We start from the raw sequence: 23,279 nt of genomic DNA, 5'->3' as shown, positions 1-23,279 counted from the left end.
ACAATGTTTAATTGATATTCGAAGCGACAAGAGCGAGCGGCTCGCTTATATGCTGGACCATATTTCCACAGCAAAATGTAGCGCCTACAAGCATGCAGTTTTTTTCAATGAAGTTGATATCCAAATAAAAGTGCTTAAAATAATCACGAACATTGTTGTTCTTTTGTGCACGAAACAAAGTATGATGGATGCGAATGCGTGGCCATTTGGACAGGCCGTATAATGTTTTGCAGTATTTTCCATGTTCCAAGTTTGTTCGAATGGCAATCGAACGGGAAAAAAACGTATACATTTTAATTTTCTGTATACAAAACGATACGATAGTAAACAACCTAATAATCCTTTCACTTGACAATGCTGCTCATTTCTTTGAATTCATCGAAATCGATGCATTGTTTTAAAAGTTGATGTCATTCGAATGCCGTTTAAATTATACGTAAATCTTGATGAAATACCCAATGGCTATCCCTTGGATCGTATGCAAATTAAATGATTGGGTCCGTAAAATATATATATATAATTTTTTCTTCTTCTTCTTCTTCTTTTCCGTCACGGCATACACATTTGCCATTCAATAATCAGTTTGGAGACCTCAATTTTCTGGCTAACATTTTGTCCAAAGTCATCATCATGAATCCGTCGCTTCATCGGCCATTTCGTGTTTTATTAATGCAGTTTTCTGAACGGTACATTTCACTTTTTTGTAAGATATTGGCTAACCGGCGATTTGTGTTTCTGGCGTGATGATGATGACGAAGAAGATACCTTTGACGTGACGCGGCAATGACGTCGACATATCCGATGAAGATAGCAGCCAGTTTGTTGGTCGCGCCATAACAAATGACGAAATTTTAAATCCAGATCTCACCTAACTTGTATTCGCGAACTACTATTATTGTCATTATCATCATTACATGATTTCATGTCTATAGTAACGATTCGGTTGTTTGGTCTTGCTCTTGGTCGGTCACATGCCAACGACACACCAAAACTTCTGCGTGCCAAAAGCACAAAGCGAATTAGTGATATGTGTGTGTGTGTTTTCTGTTGTTCTTCCATTTGGACTTCATCTTCTTCCTGCTCTCACTGCTGAAGCCGACAGAAAGTGTGTGAGCGAGGAAGGGAAAAACAAGCAAAAATCCAACACACAAATAATGTGATAACTTCAAATAACGAATACGAGAAAAAAATTCCGGTAAATTCCATTTCACTCTTTACAGTAACAGGCTCCAGTTCAACCATATGATCATGATTGTTGTGGTTGCTGAACTGGCCTGAACTGAACTGGACTGGACTGGCCTGAACCACTTCCTTTGTTTTTTTTTCTTTCTTGATGTGCATGCGAACTGCGATCGCACGAGCACACCGCACCGGCTACGAAACATTCACATCACCATATGAAACCAGAATTCATTGACCGAATTCATTTATCGGTTATGTGGCGTTGCATAAATAATGTAAATATTTCTCTCAGCCTGTAGCTCTACTATTATTATATTATGCGCGAACTGTGTTTATTAAATGAGCGAGAGAGCCGGTAGCCAATTGGCATGCATGTATGTGTGTTGTATTTAACTTGATCTACCATTTTCAAGTTTAAATCATAATGAAAAGATATGCAGAAGTCGTCTAATGAGCGTCTAGCCAGACAAATCACTTGTTCCAAACGTGTGCTGTTGCTGTTGTTGTTGGTATTTATTACTCACTCTTTTTTTTCGTTTCGCTTTTCTTATTGTTCAGCTGAATTCAGTAGAGTAAAATTGCCAGACAGCCAAACGATTACTTGATTATAGAGTATTTTTTGTCGAAGTTCCATTTCAAGAACCACACACTACAAACAAACGGTAAACCGTGAATAATCCTCATTGTTTTCACTTCTGCCATAAGATGATAACACAGTTTGTGTATCTCGCTCTCTCTCTCTCTATCTCTCTGTCTCACTCTCCCGTATTTAGTTTATTTGTTATTGTTTTTCCTCATCTACACACACACACACACACACTCAAGCTCCGTGTACATGACCGGCTTTAGCCGCATCAACAATATGCATCCACGTGATGAAAAACCAGTAAAACTTGTAATCTACTTATTCTTCAATTTTCGTTTTTGTTTCTGTGTGATTTTTTAGACATACACAATCTCGATCTCTGGTGTGTATGGACGGATCACTGTTTCATTTCGAGTTTTTATTTTCTGAATGAACTCTCGTGTATGTGTATGATGATAAAAAAAAGGGGCAAATAGCACCAGCACAAGTCACGATTTCAATCAAGTTTATTGGTACATCGGATTTTGTATACGCGACAAGCGTTTGTTTTGAATTGTTGATACATGCGTTTTCATGAGGCCGCTACAACATATCGCCAAACGTGCACGCGATTGATTACAACTTGATTTGATTACAGCGCAGAAATTGATTTATTTTTAGATTCAACTAATTTCTTCGATTTTTTTTCTTTCTTTTCTTCAAACTATGCCAATGATTGTCATTACAAAATTATCGAGACGAATTTTCCATTTTGATTGATTAATGTTGTTTATGTGCGAAATAAAGTGGTGATGACGTTAAAGCTCAAGTAAAAAAAAGAAAAAAACATCTTTGTGGGTCTTGAATTCCAAAATGATATGAAACCACAAGGCATTTTTTGCATATTTTATCTCTTTATTATGCTTCATCGTGACATTTTTAACAAAGGTTTTGTTTTCGCCGCAGTTCTTTTTATTTTCTGTCAATTCATTCCTGGTGGGATGCTCCAGTGTATTGGTTGACTGAAGTGCTACTTTTGCAAATTTATTTACGAAACTACTAAATAAGAGGGAATCGAACTAATGCATACCGAAAAAAAACAATCTGTAAAAAATTTGGATGTTTTTTTTAATGATCGTGTTTTTGTGTGTCAAATTTTATGAGAAATAAAAGATAACTGAGCTCTTTTTTTTATTACGATTGATCCATAATTGCTGAAGTGAAAGTTGATTATGCTTTAATCATCATCTAAACAATTTTTCGCATGCATTTTAGCTTTGAAATTGAATGAATACGGATGTCATGGAATGAATATCGGTTTGGCAGAAACACAATAGCATGCACGGTGGTGCAGAACAAAAGGACTGATCATAATCATTGGTATTTATGTTTAGCTCTATGTGCATAAGAGACAAGGAGATACACAATGTTGAATGGATCCTCCACAAATGAGCTATGAAAAGTAAGAGGAGAAGCCTGTCGATTTGCGTGTGTGTGTGTGTGTTGTGGTTACGGAATGAACACAGAGCAGCGACAACAACAACAACAACAACAGCAGACAAAAAAAAAGTTACTTTCGAAATGCAGCGAAAAGAATAACACAATTTTCTGGTTTATTAAAACGAATGCGCGATCAATTTTGTCGACAGCATTCGCCATCAAATTTGACAACGTTAAAATAAATGCGTTCATAAAGTCGACCCACACGTTTCCAAATGGATGTTAAAGGGGAACAAAAATAATATGAATGCAAGAGTCCATATTTGTGCAATCGAAAAATGCACTGCTTACGAACAACCGAAACGAATGCTGATGCTGATTTTGATTTTCCATTTTTCTTCGCATGTTTTTTTTTCTTCATTTTTTTTCGCGGTTTCGCACACCAATTCGGTGTTTTCAGGCCCGAAAACAAAGCGCAAACGAAAAAGAATGGAACAAGAGATTCGAGAGCATGCACACCAAGTCCAAGTGATTGTACATGTTGCGAACGAGATGTTCGGGTGCGCTGATTATGTGTGCCGTTGCACTTCAATTTTTTTTTCATCGTTTTATTTTCCCACTTTACTTTGGTGCATAAGCATTTTGTTGATGCTGTAACGAGTGGAATATTTACTGCCTTTGTTTATTTTAAATTTTGTTTTTTTTCACGTGCTTCGTTCCTTGATTAATTTATTTGGTTTAATTGTAGCGCGCTACACACATATCATACTGTCGCCGAACGACGAACTGAGCCGTATGTGTGTCGAGAGCCGTGCACTGAGCAATAAGGAGTCAAATATGATAAGAAACGAACGTAAACTACCAGCCATAAATTATTGATTAACAACGTTCACCACTCGCGCCCGCGTTCACTCACAGTGCATGGCCCGAATGACAAGAGTGCCGAGAAACACAAAGAGATAATGCTCGATTTCACTTGCTACAGTTTAACCTGTCTCTTCCTCTCACCTTGTGCGTGCGCGCGCGATGTGACTGGAACGTGTGTGCATCTATGCAGATTGATTTTTTCCCCCCCGGTAAAACATAATGAATATGAAAAGCATTTTGCCGGGAGATCAGACATTAATTATCTTTTTGGTGCATTTCAACCTTGGCGCCACAAGACACATTCTCAAATTCTGAACCGTCGCCCGTTTTCATTGGATTTTCCTCACACATTCGTGCGTGCATACCTCGGATGACCATGGCTGATCTTCGATGGGCTCATACACACACACACACACACACTCCTTCTCTCTCTTCCTCTCTAGAAGTCCCTATAATATAGAAAAAAGCAAGAGTTCGATCGAACAGAAGTGAATGACAAAATTCAACAATTTAATGAAGTTTTTCGATAGTAAATTTCACTTCGATCCCAAGGTTTTTCGATGGCACCAACCATTTTATGCATATATTCATAATGCAATCGGAGGAGATTGTGTCACGGGATTCAATATCTAGCCATTGGAATGCCATTGGCCCATTTATGACCATGTGAATTATGTCGCAATATTTGCTATGTATTGCAAAAGAAAAATTGATTGCTCAACTGAAAATGTGATCCGATTAAGGGTTCTAATTCTCAGCACATATGTTAAATGGTTTTATTGAATGTTTTTCACGTCTTTTGTCTCTCTCCTTTGTAATTTGTATGCCGCTGTTGTTTTACAAATCCATTACGATCACATCATTTATCTGTGCCGCACAATTTAAATCCATTCATTTACAATGCCACGTTATTTGAATCACTATCTTATATCATTCGCGTTCTCGCGCGCTCACGCGCATAGAATAATGGAAGAGAAAAAAATCTACATATTTCGTCAATAGAAAATAATTACTCGTTCGAGTGAAAAATGTATTCTGTAATTAAGGTCCCCGTCGTGATCTCGTCGGTGATCGAGCGGGTGAGCGCGCTCATTCGTTTCGTTCGGTTTGCGAACACGGACATTTAGCCAGTGTTTGTTGTGTGCACGAATCAAAGGCGGCGATATGAACTAACGGAAATGACGAAACTAATTTGCCGACGATAATTTATTGTCACTTATATGCATATTTAATGCTAAAATTACCACACTTCGAATTTTAATGTCAAACGCGCTACTGGTCGCGCCATGCCATTGTCCATGCAAAACTAATTTATCGCCAATATTGAATATATCGCGGAAAAAAACCATGTCTTCGTATTAAATGTTCGCTTTTTCTCTCTCTCTCTCTCTCTCTCTCTCTCTCTCTCTCTCTCTCTTCGGTTTTCATTTGCATTTTACTATGCAAACCCTATTCAAGTTGGAATAAGATCATTTTGCAATAAATAATGTTTCGTTCCCGCATCGCATCTTAATACGCATTTTATCGGTTCGAGCTCGATCACACAGAGGCACCGTTAACCAATTTCGTTGCATTTTAATCGTTCAATTGACTTCATCTTCTCCTGTTGCTTCTTCTATCTTTTTGCTGCGGAAAATCAATAGCGCAATTTTTGGTGATGTTGTTAATTCAACCACTGATTTGCCTAAGAATGTCTTTGTTTTGCACTTGTTTAAATTGTTTTTTATTCCATGACCGATTCAATAGAAATTCCGTGAGACAAATGCCCAAAACAGATTTTTCTCCACTCGTATACACACTTGATTCGATGGCTTTTATTCGGCTTTGGCTTTGGGTGGAAAAATAGTTTTCGTACGCTCTCTTTTTGCAAAAGAAAAAATGTTCCTTCGTTGGAAATGTCCAAAACCGATATAATAAATTTACGATTATCGTTTTTGTTGTGCTAAAGTATTATCCGTCGTGCGCCGTTTGTGTGTGATTTTTTTTTCATGCATCGCTTTTAATTTTTTGCGGTATGTGTATTAAAGTGATCAGGTTGGTGCAATCGCTAGAGCAATAGGAAATGAGAGCGAGCGAGAAAGAGCGGCACAGAAAGGAAAAAAAAAGAGTAATCATTCAGAAAAAGCATGAATAAAATGTATAAATTATATCGCCGTTGTGCGAATGCATTTGCAATTTCGTCCGCCAAAGCGAGAGCAAACGTACGAATGAAAAAAGTATATATATTTATATATATGCATGAATACAAGTATGCCGCCAAAGTACTACTCTCGCATCGCCAAACGAATATGGAACTCTCGGCAAATTTGTTTCATTTCGATCGTATGTCATTAAGTGTGTGGCTATGTGTGTGTGTGTGTGTTTGTTTTTTTGTCTCTCTCGCTTTTGCTTTGCTCATTGCACTCCGTTTGAGTTTACCTTTTCCACTTGTATCGTGCCTAATGTTTGCGGTGTTTCGAGAGCGAGATAGAGAGAGAAAATTCACCAAACCAATAATATGCTGAGCTTCAGCCTGAAACACATGAGCCGAATGATTAAAATCTTGTTTGTTGAAACCCAATTGAGCACAAAGTGTCTATTCGGTGTGCAATTACATTGCAATCAAACATGCGAGCATTTTAGATAGTTGACTCTATGCAATTTATAAAGCCATTTGATGAAGATCGTAAATACCAAATTTTTGTGTGTATTTTTTCTGTTTCATTCGTTGATCAGAACTCGGAAGAAGAAGCTGCTACCTTTTTTTAATGCCAACTCTAAACTCTACATATTACAGCACACATAATTTTTCACACAATGCGACACAACAAGAAGGAGAAAAAAAACTAACAAACACTTGACTACTTTGTTATGAATAAATCAGCCATTGTGAACGATTGAAATGTATTTCAGCACTTAAACGAAAAGATAATCCATTGATGAGCGGCGAAGTGGATTATGTTCGATGTTTAGTGGAATTCAAATATTTGAATTTAGAGCAACGCGCGGTGCATTAAGCAATGAAAACGTTTTTTTTATTATCAGAAAACAAAATGCACGAAATTATTTGAACAGAATCCATCTTGCATGTCGAATCGTTTTCGATTCGATGCCAAGTGAACAAAAAACAAACGATCCCGCACTTTTTTTTCGCTGTCGTGAGAAGGAAATCGAAACGAAATATATACATTTTAATTTGTTATTTATTGCATGCTTTACATGAATGAATGAATTCGTTTCGATATTTGAAGGACATACGAATCGCCATTCAAAAATTCTTGTGACTTTTTTTTTGTTTTTTTCCTTGCATTTGCGTTGTCTTCTCTCTCACTCTCTCGAACACACAACTCTTTTTTTTAGATAGAATGTATACCATACTTTTAATGTCAAAGGCTTTTTTTTATTGTAAAATGCTAATTTTTGTTGGAACATTTTTATTGGTATCAATTTTTGCACCTCTTCTTGTCTGTCTGAAGTTTAGTATTTTTCATTGTTAATGCGCCAATATTTGAAAGGATTTTCGGCAAAAACCATTAGTATATTCATATGATGCGGTTAATATTATTATCAACATTTGTCACCACGTGTAGATAATAAACAATGATTTGTGCTTCTTTGCCATTTCGCGTGCTGAATTCACCACAATGACAATGTTACATCTATTCCACCAATGGATATAAATCCACTTTTCATATTTGAAAAAAAAGGTAGACCGAGAGAGAGAGAGAGAGAGAGAGAGAGAGAGAGAGACATTGGAGTCTCCACGAAACGCGGAGTTTTGATATGTAAAATACAGTGTGAGTCACATTAAAAAGAATATCCGGTGACACATTTAGAACATGCATTTTTTGAATGTCATGAAGAAAAACACATTTAATTTGTTTCATTTATTTTATTGATATGAGATTCATACTCTTGTGAATTGTCTTGTCATTTGCGTAGAAAAGCCGCAATGATTCAAGAAATTCGGTTACTTATCACTTGGAAATTACATTCGCGGTTTACTGACTATTTTATTCGTACATACAATTGCGATTACATTTGAAATAGGCTTCGAAAGTAAATCACCGAGAACAAGGCCGGTTGTCCGGATGAGTATATGGAATACAAATTAACAAATTGCAACTTGTAAAAATCATAATTCGTTTGTTGTTGACGTAAAAAACATGCTATGAATCGTGTCATTTACAATGTATGTGGAATAGTAGTCGATTTTCCGAAAGGATCGCAAGCCATTCATAAGACTAGTAAGTGTGTGTGTGCGTTTTGGAATTTTCGATTGAATAAATTTGAACGTAACGTTTATTTGTGTGCTGCTGCTGAATGTGGGCAATGAATTAAAACAAATTGTTATGCAGAATTGTTGACTTGAATAGAAGAAATCGAATATAATAAAATGTTTTCATAAAAAATGGTTTCATCATAGAAGAGAAGTGAACAAGAAGCAAAACAGAAATGGAGCTCTAATAAAGTTGAAAGTCGGTTTGATGAATGATCAATTTGCGTTGATTTATCTATGTACGTAAATTAATGTTTTCACATTAATAGAAATAGTGGCTTGACACATGTGAAACGAGGAACAAAAAATTGAATTTATATTCGTAACTCATGCGAGTAAGCAATAATTACGATCGTAAGCTCACTGCTGAATTATAAATTACTTGATTGCGATGAAAATCCGTAACAATTTTCAGTTTCGTTTAGAAGTACGTCATTGTAAAGTGTTGAAAAGATTTTGGCTTCAAATAATGGCCGATCAATATCAAATGCAGCGCCTTCGTGTTCTGCCACAATATAATTGCGTTTGACATCGGTGATGGCACGCTACGGTGGTTCGACGCTGATGCCGAATGCAGAAATCGATCCAAGAGTACACAATACTAATGGTGTCACTTGTATTGGTTCCAATTCTTTTGGCTTGTGGTAAACTGACTCTTGCCACACATCGTATTCACATCTGTTGAAAGAAAAACCATATCATTTGACTACTACTCATTCCCCGGGAATGGTAAAATCCATTATGTTCTCATTTCGACGTGCTCGACGTCTGCATCCTTGGCGTTTGAACGATTGCCGACCTTCAAACCGAAAAAAAACACCAAAACTATTCTACGCTCATTTTATGTTTTTCCTCTAAAAAAAAAGACTCCGGTTAGCCTTCGTCTCGGTTTTCGGCTTCTCTTGATAAGAGGATATTTCAAGTTCGAATGTTTGCGTATGTATCGGAGTTCCGAATGTGTGTGTGTGTGTGTAAATATGGAAAGTTGCACATCAAATCTGGCCCATTAAGTAAATTATAGCGAAAAATGGACACGTTTTTCAAATGAAGTGGCAATGCTTTTACTTTTTTCGTTCGTTTTATACCGTATAGCTTGGTTGGCGCATGCAAAAGGATTACATTTTACAATTATGACATGAGAATCGAACGGCAGAGAGAAAAGTTAACAAAAACAACAACAGCGCGGCAACAACATAGGTGCAATGCACGCGAGTAAACAATCAATGTGGTCTCCTTTCACTTGAGACTGTCTTTTTTTTCCTCTCTCGTCAAAATATATGGCCAAATTTAAAGTGCACACTCGAATTTTGCACACAGAGATTAAGTTTCATTGCATTGCTTGTATATCAGAATTAAATTTTATGGATATCTCTCATATTATTACCATATTTTGAAACTATAAAAAAAAAACGTTTCAAAATAAGCACAAGTACATTTATATATATATAAAAAAAAGTCGGCAAAATTGTGCACTTAATTTGACTTTTATCGACAGCAATTAAAAGCCCTTGGCCTCAACGTCCAATGTTTCAAACGTATACAGTTATTATGTGATTATAATTTTGAGCAATACACTTATTAGTAATCATTCTAATTGTTTGCATTTTACTCATTTCATTGCAGAGATTGAGTGGAAACGTACCAAGAATCGGGTGCCAAAACGAAGAAATTTCAACAATTTTATCAAAAATCGAATTTGTGCTAATTGTTCGAAGATCGAAACAATAAAAACAAACAAACTATTGAGGCGAGTCATCGTTTAATCGGTAAATTTAATTAGCTGCGATCATATCATCATCATCATCATCATCACCATCAACAGCATCTTCGTCATAAGCGGTGGCAGCTAATGAACGTGACTCAATACACGCGTAATGCATTAACCTTGCATACGTTTATGTGGCCGTGGAACAGTTTCCAGTCGATCAAATGGACAAAGTTTGATAAAAAAATACATATGTGATATTGTGCCGCGAATTCTTGCTCAATAATTAAACAACAAAAAAAAATCCAATGAATTAATCGTGGTGCCATTTTCGAAGCAATTCAGAACAATTAAATGCAGAAAAAATGTGTTTTCCATTTAGTACAAATAATGCACAGAAAACTGTCAAACAAAAACCAATGATTGCTCAACGATTCAAATTGATATCACATCGCATTCAAATGGTACACTAGCAAATTAAAAATAATAATAACAGAACAACAAACACACACACATACACAAGAGACACACGCACATAGAAACAATTAGAATGTAATTATCCAGCCAATTTTTATCAATAAAATAATTAGTTCCGTCCAACCCTTAGTTCAACTAACAAATAATCATTTCTATTCGATCAAAATCTACACTTTTTTTTACAAATCGCACAAAACGTTTAATACATAAATCGTGTTATTTTTTACATTAGTTTTTATTTAAAAAAAATCCGAGTCTATTACGATACATCGAATAAGGTTTTTTTTTATACATATATAAAAGAAAAAGATATTATTTTATTCGTTTAACAGAAACAAAAGCAAAATATATACATAAATTTATTATCATATAATAGTTGTGTTTAAAACAAACGAGTTTTTGCATAAAATTTAAATTGCCAATATAAATCATAAAGCAAAAAAAAAAAAAAAAAATAAAAATAGTAGACAAATTCACGGAAATACCATAATCTCTATCAAATCGCAATAAGTTTTTAAAGAGTTAGACTAAATAAGACAACTGAAAAAAAATCCAATCAAAAGCAGGAAAACAGTGCAAATAGTAATTTACAATTATTCAATGAAAAAGAACAATAAACAAAGCTTGAAAATTGTTTAAAACCATAACCGTGTGAAGAGAAGAATATTTCTCGATAAGCGATGAAAATTTAGTGTGATACAATAAATAAACCCGCCGTCCGAAATCCGTGTGCCAAGCGATATTAAGCTAAAACAAGTATAAAGATAGACTCTTCAATCCGCTGTTCGAACTGAAGCCTTGCTTCTACTGGCGTCAATATTCGAAATATAAATGTGCCTTTTTGCCGTATGTAATGAATAAGTAAATTAGTGTTATTGTATGCACATATTGAAGGCGATACACGAGGAACTATTGCACCGATCAACTTGTGTCCGTGTATTTGTGTGCATATATATATATTGTACAAAAACGACAACAACAACGAAAAAAAAATCACATATTTACGCATGTAATAACCATAATAACGTATGAACAATCTACGTCCAAATCAAAATACAGGCGTTGAGTAATCTCAACGATATTTACGCTGCCATAACACTTGAATGACCGATAAATAATCCCATTTTTCCATCGAAATATCATTTTTCAACAACAAGCACACCGATCCAAATGAACCCAGAGAACTGATATTAGCACCACTGGTGGAATTTCATGTGCTTAATCCAACATTGTGAGAGCTTTTGTGAATATCATCGGACGGTGTCGATCGATCGGTGTGTCGAAGTGAGCTAGTGATTGAGTGTACGTGTGTATGTGTTTTCAAAGCAAAATCCACGGGGACATATATTCGTTTGTAAGTGCGCGCAAATTAAATGAATTCATAATTCATAAGTTAATTTGAGTTATTGCGGAAAAACGCTGGAACAGTGAACAATCAGAAAAGTGCCACAAAGCAATTGAATCGATCTCTGGCGTAAAAAATCGGCGTTTGTACCTGACAAACACTTGCACAATCTCCTATCTTGAACTGTGCGCTGCACCATTCAGCTACACCATATCTCGCTTTCCTCCTCTGTCTCTCACTCAAAATCGGTTTCTCCACGTACATTTTGTTTTTTTTTTTTGCTCACTCCTTCTGTCGATTTTTATCTGTTGCTCGCTTTATTCTATTCGCGGCGCTGTTTTCGACCATAGCGTATTACTATAGCAACAAAATATTGGTTTTCGTTCAATAGACTTTCAATAAAACGAAACTGTTTATCGATTATTTTACATGCGAAAATAACCAACGGCGAAAAATAGTTTTTTCTTCTTCTGAATAAATGCGAATTGGTGTTACTTGTATGCTGAATTGAATGCGATCGACGAATGACTGAGTAAGACAGAAAATTAACATATAAGCGACAGAGAAGAATTTCAAATCGGCCCGAAAACCCGGTGCAACATCTACGAACACTAACGAGAAAGAAAAAAAAAGATCAAACCAAAAACGAAGTGCATAGAGAAAAGAAGAAGAAGAAGTAAAAATAGCAGTCGTCATTTTGCAGTTAGCGATATTCAAGAGATAAATGCGGTGTGTGCTGTGCACACTGCTTGCAATCCAAAAACACAACACAAAAAAAGAGCATAACTACAAAGAAAAACTATTGCGATGCTTTTTTTTGTCGCTTGCATCAGTTTCATTATATCGAATGCGCAAACGAAGCGAATGTGAAAATAATTTAATAAATGCATGTACTTAAATGTACATTAGCGCAAGTATTAATTTGTAATATGCATATCTTGCCAACGATATGATCGAGAGCACATTTGCATTGGCTTACAGTGGTAACAAGCATTAACAAAATCGACCGTCATCCTACACACTCGAAACGGACACAAAGCGACACTGGCTGCGTGTCAAGAGAGAGAGAGAGAAATAGAAAGAGAAAAACAGAAGCAATTATTAGGCCGTGCCAACGAAACTCGAATGCCAACAAACATTTCGAATCTGATGAAAAATTAATCTTTAAGGTAGGCGAAATAAACTTCCATGCCCGAGAAAACTCTCTCACTCATACACGAAAGCAAAAAAAAAACAAAAAATTAAACAAACCCCATAAGTTCTGATCACATTGATTCATTCATTTCATAATTCATTGGTGTGCTCCATCTTCACTTCTTCATCTCTCAATCGCATTCCAATTTTGTGATCTAACGTCTACTTTATCTAAAGATATTTATTATATATTATTGCATCGTTTCCACAGGAGAATCCAATACGAGACAAGGATAGCAACGAAATAAAAAGACACAAAGAAAACACTTGCACAGAAAGAAAAAAAAACATTTAATTAATAAACGTGACAAATAAAATTAATTGAAGTGTGCCCGTCTGATACACATCCACTATAATTTAAAATACCATTTGTTGCCGTAAAACCGAATGGAACAAAAAATTTGGCACCAATAAATATTCTAAAGGCGGGTGTCTCATCGGCTTTACATTTATCACTTGCTGCACACTTACGAACCGCCTTATTTTGTTTCTCTTCTCAAATTTGCACAATGTCTGCATCACCAGTATCAGCACATCAGCAACAACAAATCATTCAGTCTGCTGGCGGTGAAGATTTAAGTATGTATATTTGCAAAATGGCTCTTACTGGCCAGCGTAATATGCAAAAGAAACAAGAATCTACTCCATTATTGCACAAAAGAGCGCTTTTTTTCTAAGTACAATGCAATCTCTCGGCACAATAATATTAACCGCTTAAATCTGACTTTCGGTTGATAATCTTTGTTTTGTTGCTGCTATAGCTGCTGAAATTGCTCGAAATCACCGTTTTCATTTGATCGTACTCCTGAACACCGTTAGATGCATTTAGTCGAAATGTACGGCGACGCCATGTTAATCGAAATTATTACTCGAATTGCATTTATTGATTGAATTTCGCGAGAGTGTATTGCACTTAGAAATCATTGTTCTCGTTTTGAAGCCAATTTCGATCGAAGCAAACGAATCCAAATCGAATTTTGGTACATCATTTTTTGATATGTTAATTACAGGATCTTCAGCGTCACCAGCTTCACGTCAAAGTCATCCAGCCGCAAATAGTCCACGTCCCGAATTGACCACAATGACGAATGTGAACGTTTTAGATTTACAAATGAATTCACATACATCAACGTTGCAACAGCCAACCGCGCTGTCTCGCGATTCAGACGATGAAACGAAGAAAAATCCACGATCCGAAAATTACGACGACAATGAATCAATATGGTAAATAAATCATGTTTAACGAGATTATGCGTTTATTTTTGGCAAACTAAGTTTATTCACCAGTTTTGCAATCAATTTGATGATCTCACAAACAATGCAATTGATTCATGGCGAATTTTGTGGTTTGTTCTTTTTTCTTCAAGTAGCTACAGTAATCAACAAGGATTTATACCGAAATTAGATTTCACCGATGAGCAAATTTTAAGATTGATCGGCGCAACCGGTGACCAACAAATTATTAGTCGCGAATATATCAATGGCGAGCATCATATTTTGACTCGCAACGAAAACGGTGAACATATTATAACGCGCATTGTAACGGTAAGTGTAATTACAGCATTTTTTTCCTGTTTTAATTTCATATTCCTCGTAATATTGTTGATCATTTTCAAAACATCCAAATTTCCTTGTTTCCATAAGAGATAAGATGCCTTTAATAACGGATATTCTTTTAAAAAAAATATAATTAAATAAAAATTAAGGAGGAAATCGATCCGAAATTAACTTTTACTCTGCCCTTTGCCCATTGAATTTCGTACAGCAAACAACTCCAGAGGAATCTCCCCAAGCGCAGGAGTCACAATCGCAATCACAATCTCCGCAAGCGGCGCAAAAATTGATTGAATCAGAAATTGACCATCAACAAAATGATGGTGCAACCGAAATTGTCTATACTCCAAGTGCCAATCCAATTGCAACGTCTGTGTTGCAATACACGGATACCAGTAACAAATTGGGCTCGTCTGTGCCAGTCGATGCATCGGCAAATGTTCTCATTTCGGCGGCAAATCCGCCCGAAATCGATGGTGCAATTGATGAGAGCAAAGGAAAAGGCCATATTATTTATACGCACGGTGACAAAACCTATGTGGAAACGGTGAAAGATAATCACATTTATGATAATGGAAAAGTGCCGATTTATGCAACGGCAGCTGATGATGCCAAACAGCAGCCGCTGGATTTGATTTATGAAGACGGTGGAAAAACGGTCATTTATACGACCAGCGCCGATCCGAAAAGTCTTGAGTTGTATACGGGAAACGAATTAAATTTACTCGAAGGACCACATCAAGTTATCGTTCAGGGGCCAAATGTGTACGTTGTTGCCGCTCAACAATCACTGGACACTGAAATAGCCACGGTCTCGCACCAAAATCATTCGCAACAACAAAGGTAAGTCACATTGATAAGATTTTTCTTTCTTTCTAATTTTATTCAAAACTGTCCGATTCGATTGAAAAGGATTGAACTTTAACATTGCAACATCCTTTTTGATTTAAAAAAAACTCATTGCGTACCAACGTTACGTTCCAAGTGAATAAATCAGTCCAGGTAAAGGGAATAAAAGGAAGAGAAGAGAAAAGCAAAAACCCAACTATTGAAACTTCAACATTTGATTTGAAACGGGCGCTGACAAAATTTGATAGTAATCATTTTTCCAATGCAAACAACACGATTTCATTTATATTCATAATGTCACAGCTTTATTCCGATGGCTCGGAATGAGCATCACATTTCACATCACCATGTGAAAAAGAAGAAGAGACGTATCGGTTTTTTTTTTCTCCTCTCTGTCTCTCTCCCTCTGTAGACGTCATCGTTCATTTGGTTTAGCATTCATCATAAAAAAAAGCCTTAAGCCTGCATATAAAAAAGGCCTGCATTCGTTGAGACGTACAACATACACACACACACATGACAGTAGGTAGAGAGATGCAATTGTACGATACAAACGAAACGTTGCAGCTCCTGTACAAGCATAAAAATCTAAGACACTCTGCGTGCGTTATTTGATAATGATAACGGTTTTTGAATGGATTAAATTAATAATTCCCAAATGACCGTTGCACATTCATAGATACACATATATATATATATTTGTATTATGGTTGGGAAATTTTAATCGATTTCTCATTGCTGTGGTGCAAACACACATTCACGTATACATATTTTATTTCGAGGTTAGCGAACGAGTACAAGTTTCGTTCATGTTGTGTGATGACTGACCACTGAGACCCGCTTATTCGAGTTCCATCATAATTTAAAGAGATGCTTTTTTTCCTCTACTCATTCTCATTGTGCGCCACGGTCATGTGTCACTTTGGCCAACAATAGCAACAATACCAACATAGCATTGCATGAAGTGAAATGTGGCATCGTGATGCAGCCGCCGAAGCGAAGAAGTCCTAAACTTAAAAATTAACTGTTTGGTAAATTAGTATAAAACAAACACAACGGGATATCTCTAATCGCACGGCAGATATCGCCAAGTCACTGTGCACATTCGCATGTGCAATATGCAAAACGAAATACTTATCTCTGCCTAAAAATCGCAATCGCAATCTTTTCCGGCATTTTTCGCACAAACCATTTGAATAGATACAGTGTACAAATACTGGCTGCTTACAGTCGGTCGAACCACGATGCTGACTGCTTCGTTCATCGACAACAACAGCAGCAGCAGCATCAGCAGCAGCAGCAGCAACAACAACCACTACGACAACGACATCATCGTGTGCAGCAAATCACGCCAAATCAGAATAAAAACGGAGAACATCGCATTTCCCATTCTTATTAATCGTAAATATATTTTAATATTCCGCAGTAGTGTAACGAATGGTTGCGTATTGTTTCTGATTTCTACTTTTTTTTCGTCATTCAATTTCTATTGTGAGAACGCACATATTTTTTTTTTGACGATATGCCATGCGATATGACGATAAATACAAATGTTGGAAATGAATGGAATCGTACGTGAATTCGATACGATAAACTCCAATTGAATTTTATGAGAGTTTCAGTGGTCATTTGCAAATGAATCAAAAAACGCTTGGCTTTCGAAAGAAATTGCAATCAATTGGGAGAAAAATCGTAAATTGTCCAGTTTGGCTTGCTTTGGTGGGAATATGTTGATTTCGCCCGTGGTCGCGTGAATTCGGAACGGTTAAGTGATGTGTATGTGATGCAGAGCAGTGTGCGTGTGTCAATCACATTTTTCAAAAAGGATGTTCGGTCTGATCATGTGAACATCCGAATAATCAGGAAGATATTTGATCGCAATCCACGAGCTCTATTCGATGGTCGCTACTCATACATTCAAACAGCAATCATTCGCCACATAAATTCAATTGAATTTTTAAAACTATTAGTATTAATCTTGTGATTACCTTCTTCTTTTACCTTTTTTTCAACAAATTTGTACAGTTTTTCCTCCATTCAATCCGTTCGAATTTCACATATTATTCTCACACTCACATTTCCTCTCGTTTCTGTCGATATTTGCCAAAATGTCTATCTCGTTCGTCTGGCAAAAGACGAGTGCAAGCGCAAAAAATCGATTTGTCCACTGGCAAACAGGCGATTTGTATATATCATGGATCCCGATTTAATGGATAAGATCAAGTAAAGTATATGCACCACATCGGTTGTATGCTGGGAGACAGACAGGGAGAAAGACAGAGACAGATACAGAGAAACTGTGCGCGCGCTTTCGTTGCTTTGTTCTTTGTTCTTTTGCATACACGATGTTATATCAATCCGTATGAGATATGTCACAGAGTTGGCGTGAGTGCTTTTTAATCAAACCATTCACATGATTTCGTTGGCCTTTTTCTACCGTTTCTGATTTGCATTTCGCATCGAAATTAAATACGATGAAGCTTTGAAATAAACAAATAATGGAAAGGAATGAAACGAAAAAATAAAGGAAAACAAACGAAAATAGCGCGAGTGCGCACGCAATAGAAAATTTTGAGAGCGCATAAGAGAGAGAGAGAGAGAGAAGAAAGAGCCTTACACAATCAGCATATATTACTTTCATCGTCGTTGCCTTCTTCCTCTTGTCATTGTGATGTGCATTTATATTGTATGCAAAATGTGCAGTTATTCACATCAAACGGCAACAAAATTGCAATGAAACAAACAAACGAAACAGAAGAGAAAAAAAGCGAAATACAATAACATGATCCTTCGAATTCGATAGGTAAATTACTCTTTTGTATATTAACAGCATAACCAAATTCAAAATGGTAAAACAAAAGCATTACATTGTAGCCCCGATATCGAAAAAGATGTGAACGCTCCGGCTAGCGAGAGACAAGAGACTTAAAATAACGACTATTAAAAATAGTTGGTTGCGTTACACCTTGTTGAATTGCACAATAAAATTATATGGCCATTAAAATAATGTAAAATTCACAGTTGGTTGTTTATTCCTTTGGTAGCTGACTGGCAAAAACTGATTGTAATGCAATGGCAATGCACATGCTGCTGTCAGAATAGATTCCTTTCCAATGTTATCGCATAACAGAGTATTTTTGTTTTGTTTGATTTTTTCTTGTGTGCGCGCTCGCGCGCGCGTTTGTTGCCGTTTTCATTCCATCGTTTTGTGCTGCGTTTGTTTGTTTGTCTCTCGTTGCATTTCTTCAAATATTATGGGCTCGTTTTCTGTTCGCCTGATCAATTCACAGCATCCCGTGTGTTTCAGTGAAATGCACCCATAAACACTGATGAGATGAACGACACGAGCGTGTTGTACGGTAGAGGCTCCCCGTCGAAACGAAACGCAACAATTGAATGTTCAACATTCGATATGAGAGATTTGCCAAACGTATGTATATACGCAAGAAGAAAAAAAACGCTCAAATTCATAGAAATTCCAGACAAACGACGACCTTTCCGTTACGAAAATCAATTCTAACGAAACATGACGGTTTTATTTAATGGGCAACACTTCAATCTAAATAAATCAATTGCCCAGGTAATCATCCGTAGCTGTCTATTTTGGCCATTTAAAATATATGGCTGGCGATTCGAACAAATAGAATCAGCACTCGCTTCGTAGATGAATCCAGCATTTTAACAATTCAAATGCATTTTCACCTGTTGCAAAAACATTCTTATTCCGCAATTTTGTGGATTTATTGGCAACAAAAAAAAACGATCCTGTTTTTTATTCCCGAAAAGGAGGTTCCGAACGCAAATGCCACTCAATGCAATTTGAATTTTATGTGCGATTTATGAGGCAATATGTCATCGTATTTCAGGAAAGTTTTCAACGACTCATCCAAAGCAAAGTAGAATTGAAGCAAAATTCCAAATATTCGAAATTTGCAGCTGTCGAAAAGAAAAATCCTTCGTAAGAGCATCGCCGAATTTCATTCGAGCTACCCTTTCTCCTCCAATGTTAATTTTTCACGCATAAACTTCGTACAAACAGTGTGACATTATCTATTCCTTGCGATCAAAAACCGAAAAAATAGCACATAAACCAAAGTCAGTTGAATGCGAATTTACATTTTATAAAAGAAATTGCGAGCTTGGAACTGAAGCTTTGTGCAAGTGATCGGCAACCTGTTGTGCGTTGATTCCCGTATGAGAACTACCGCTTACGATTAGCCACGTATAGTTTATTTCTCTTTCACGTATGAATGCATGATAATCACGATACCGGGCATGAATGATCTTATTTTTCACGAAAATCCTCTTACGTTTTTTTTTCTGTATATATTGCCACTCACCTCGTTGATGGGCAGAAAAGTCACGCTCATATTTCTCTGTTTGTTTGTATGCTTTTTTTTCTTCTTCTCTTCGTGTAAATGCGTACAAATGAAATAAGTTGATGGACATGTCGGTGCTTCACAGTTTGTCACAATCGACAATAAATAGTCGCATGATTTACGTAAATTCGCATGGATGAAAAAGATTATGATGATGGTTTTTTTTCGTTCGTCCGCCACATTCGATGATTCGAAACATGAAAATGGCAAGCAAACCAATCGCATCAGAATGAAAATAAGGTGCGCATGAGTTTATAATTAAATTTCGCCTGTATGTTTGCCATTTACAAAAAATATCGGTATGATTTTTTTTTTGTTGCACATCTTTTGCAATGTGCGATGCAACACATGCGCCATGAGTGTATACAATTTTCGTTTTCGGTGTTTCACTTCACTCTGTTGCCGAACGCGCGTATAATCCAAGCTGATTTGGACAGTTTTGATGTGTGTTCACATGCACAAACGGTTAACCTGTACATAATCAATCTTAAGAAGATAATTAATCAATTTGTATGGCTAAGAATTGCCAGTTCGAATGTAGCAAACGTCGTTCGGCCGTTTTTTTTCCTCTCCATTCAACTTTCGTCTCTGACATGAGATTTGCGTGTGCAATGCCGCTGCTGCTGATGATCATCTAGAAAAAAAAAATGCAACGGTAAAGAGCGCAACATGAGCGAAATTTAATCGAGTATGGATTTAGCACAATTTTGAATTTTCATGCTTCATTTCTGTTTTTTTTTTTCGTCTTTTATTTTGGAAACGCCGCAATTTTGTGAACCATCAATTGACCGCTCAGTTAATGATGTTGATGAATTTATGACGTGTTCGCTAATTCAAGTTACCTCTCATACATGTCCAATTCGGGGAAATGTTGATGTTGTTTCGGTGAAGGTAGCAATTCGCCGGTTTTACCAAAGAAAAACAACGATTGAACTGAGTGCAAGCGCTTTTTTTTCGCTGTTCGGCTACCATATCGCTTTTTCAACGCCGCATATTTTACAGATTTGCATCAAATTCCAATGCAGAAAACGTTCTTGTGTTTGAAACTGTTTTCGATAAAATTTAAAATAATAACCACGTTAACGATTAATTTTTAGTTAAAAAAAAATTTTGCTTTGTTTTGGAATTCCCAACAAACTGGACTAAGCAGGAGTGAGAGCGAGAGAGAGAGAGAGAGAGAGAGAGAGGGAGAGAGAGAGGGGGGGAGGGGGCGAAAAAAGCAATAATAATTATGCAGTTATTTTTTGGGTCCATTATCCATCCGTAAATAGCCATGTTTCGCTTCAATTTCAGCACATTCATCGAAAAATAGGTTTCAATGACCGAATCAAAACCAAACCGAAACAGTAACATCATCAAAATGTTACACATTCGCAAAAATATTCCGGCAAAAAAGTATCACAGCAGCAAAAAATAAAATTGAAACCCACTGTAAATAAACGGCCCATTTGAAAATGTAATCAACATATTTAATGCATTTGCTTTGCGGTAAATGTGTGGAAATTGAATAATTCAATACGCGAAACTGACATTAAACCGGCAGAAAAGTCGCACAAATTCATTGTAATACTATTTAAATGTATTCGATTCGATTACATTTCGCACTTGTTGATTGATCACAATTGTCATTGTGTAAATACCTACAGACGAAACAACCGAAGAGAGACAGAAGAAAAGCAACGCACACACACACCTGAAGAAGGAAAAGAGAGCCAATGTAGAAATTGGCATGAAAAAAAAAATACTCAAAATACACGGCATCAACTGCCCGTAAGCGCATTAAATATTTTCAGTCAACGACTGCGTTGTTATTATGTGTAAATTGTAGGTATTATGTTTGATGTTTTTTTTTCGGCAATCGGTCAGAACTGCTCCACTCAAGCGTTGGCAACGCTGCGTTGCATACATTATGCATACGGATATATTGAAAAGCAGAAAAATTGACGACCGCGCGCGCGGTTTGGTTGAAGAAATGCCGTTTGAGCTGAACCATGTCAAAACTTAATCATAAACTCTTTCATCCAACACAATTTAGCAAGTGTTGTAGTCCTGTATGCCTTTTTTCCCTTCGATACTGGTATATTCTGGCGGACCAAAATATATCATTTCACTGATGACGGCTATAAAATATGCCTATCGTCTTTTTAATATGCCTTGTACTCGGTCATTTTTCCGAATATTTTAACAGCTCCACCATATGTACATACACACATACCTATATATTTATTCAGTAAATTAACGATATTTAAGATTAAAATGCAATTAATTTTGGTCGTGGTAAGGCAATGGTCGTTGATGGCAATGCACCGAAAACCAAAAAAAAGGTGCACCCGATTTTGCAACACTTTTCATTATTAATGTCATTAAAAATAATTAAAAAAAAGTATTTACATGCATATTTTCACTTAATGCCTTTCATAATGGCCTGGAATGTGCAGAAATTCCAAAAGCGAGACTTTGATTTAGAGCATCTGCGTAGACAAAAGCCAGCCACCTAACCCGGCCCGCCAATGAAATTCCGTTCGAGATGGAAAGAGAAAGAAAACAAGCGAAAAACAGCATTTATTTTCCCAAAGACATGTTATTAATGTGGAGTGCGTTTAAAATAATGTTCATGAATTCGATTTCGTTACATTTCCTGTTGCCTACAATAGTATCGCCGCCGTTTCGTTTGCTGCGGCTGTACCTCGGCTTCGACGTTCATAATGGTCATAAGACGAAATTTCATCGACGTATATGGAACAACGGCAATGAGAAGAAGAAGAAGTCGAAGAGAGAGAGAGAGAAAAAAGGTGATCACCGACCAATGGAGAAAATGTTTTTTGTCTTAACTCTGAAGCACCGAAGGGCTGTTGTGATTTCGTTTCTTTGCAAGTGCATTTTTTTTGATTTGTCTACACCGTATTTATGCCGTCAGTATTACATTTGCTTGATTCATGCGTTTTTTGTGTCCTTTTTCATTTTTTTCCCCTTTTCTCTCTCTCTCTCTCTCTCTCTCTCTCTCTCTCTTTAATTTTCGTGTGTATGCGTTGTTCATTCCATTTCGTTCCGTTTTCGGTCAACGTTTACATTTTGCCTTCATTTCCAAAATGAAATCACTATTGGCTATTGTAATTTATTAGTCTTGTCCGAATGAAGAGAAATAAAGAAAAAATGCAACCGAACAGCGAGATAAAGATGCAAACGGAACAAAGTAAGAAAGCAAAAAAAAAGAAACGCTGAAACAACACCGTGCACGACACATAATCGCAGGAAAAAAAACCGAATTATATTTATGAAGTCGAAATGGAATACACTCACACGTTATGTATTACTGTGACGTATTTTCGTACGCATTCGAAGCCATCCTTCGCGTTTTATGTGAAAGTCGAGAAATTTATATGCTCTGTGCATTTGTTGTTGCTGTTGTTGTTCTTGTAAACTGATTGTAAATTGAATACGCATTTGATTTGCGATGTGTCACT

General features: G+C 36.5%; 1 protein-coding gene across 6 annotated transcripts in view; it reads left to right on the top strand.

Annotated features, from left to right (window-relative positions):
* The window catches only part of LOC129578473 (protein grainyhead), a 144,924-nt gene that overhangs the window by 6,235 nt on the left and 115,410 nt on the right, over nt 1–23,279 (top strand). For 3 of the 6 annotated variants that reach the window (XM_055467139.1, XM_055467143.1, XM_055467137.1), the window contains exons 2-6: nt 9,936–13,008; nt 13,245–13,612; nt 14,044–14,257; nt 14,404–14,578; nt 14,799–15,430. In XM_055467139.1, the coding sequence (XP_055323114.1) occupies nt 13,543–13,612; nt 14,044–14,257; nt 14,404–14,578; nt 14,799–15,430 (1,091 nt within the window). In that variant the 5' untranslated portion in view covers nt 9,936–13,008; nt 13,245–13,542. The remainder of the gene's footprint in view (nt 1–9,935; nt 13,009–13,244; nt 13,613–14,043; nt 14,258–14,403; nt 14,579–14,798; nt 15,431–23,279) is intronic. The other 3 variants (XM_055467141.1, XM_055467138.1, XM_055467140.1) reach the window with 2 other exon arrangements.

This window comes from Sitodiplosis mosellana, unplaced genomic scaffold (assembly GCF_009176505.1).
Source record: "Sitodiplosis mosellana isolate CC-2019 unplaced genomic scaffold, AAFC_SMos_1.0 Smas_scaffold_6226, whole genome shotgun sequence".
NCBI classification, from domain to species: domain Eukaryota; kingdom Metazoa; phylum Arthropoda; class Insecta; order Diptera; family Cecidomyiidae; genus Sitodiplosis; species Sitodiplosis mosellana.
The sequence above is the reverse complement of the archived record's forward strand: the minus strand, read 5'-3'. Positions and strand labels throughout refer to the sequence as shown.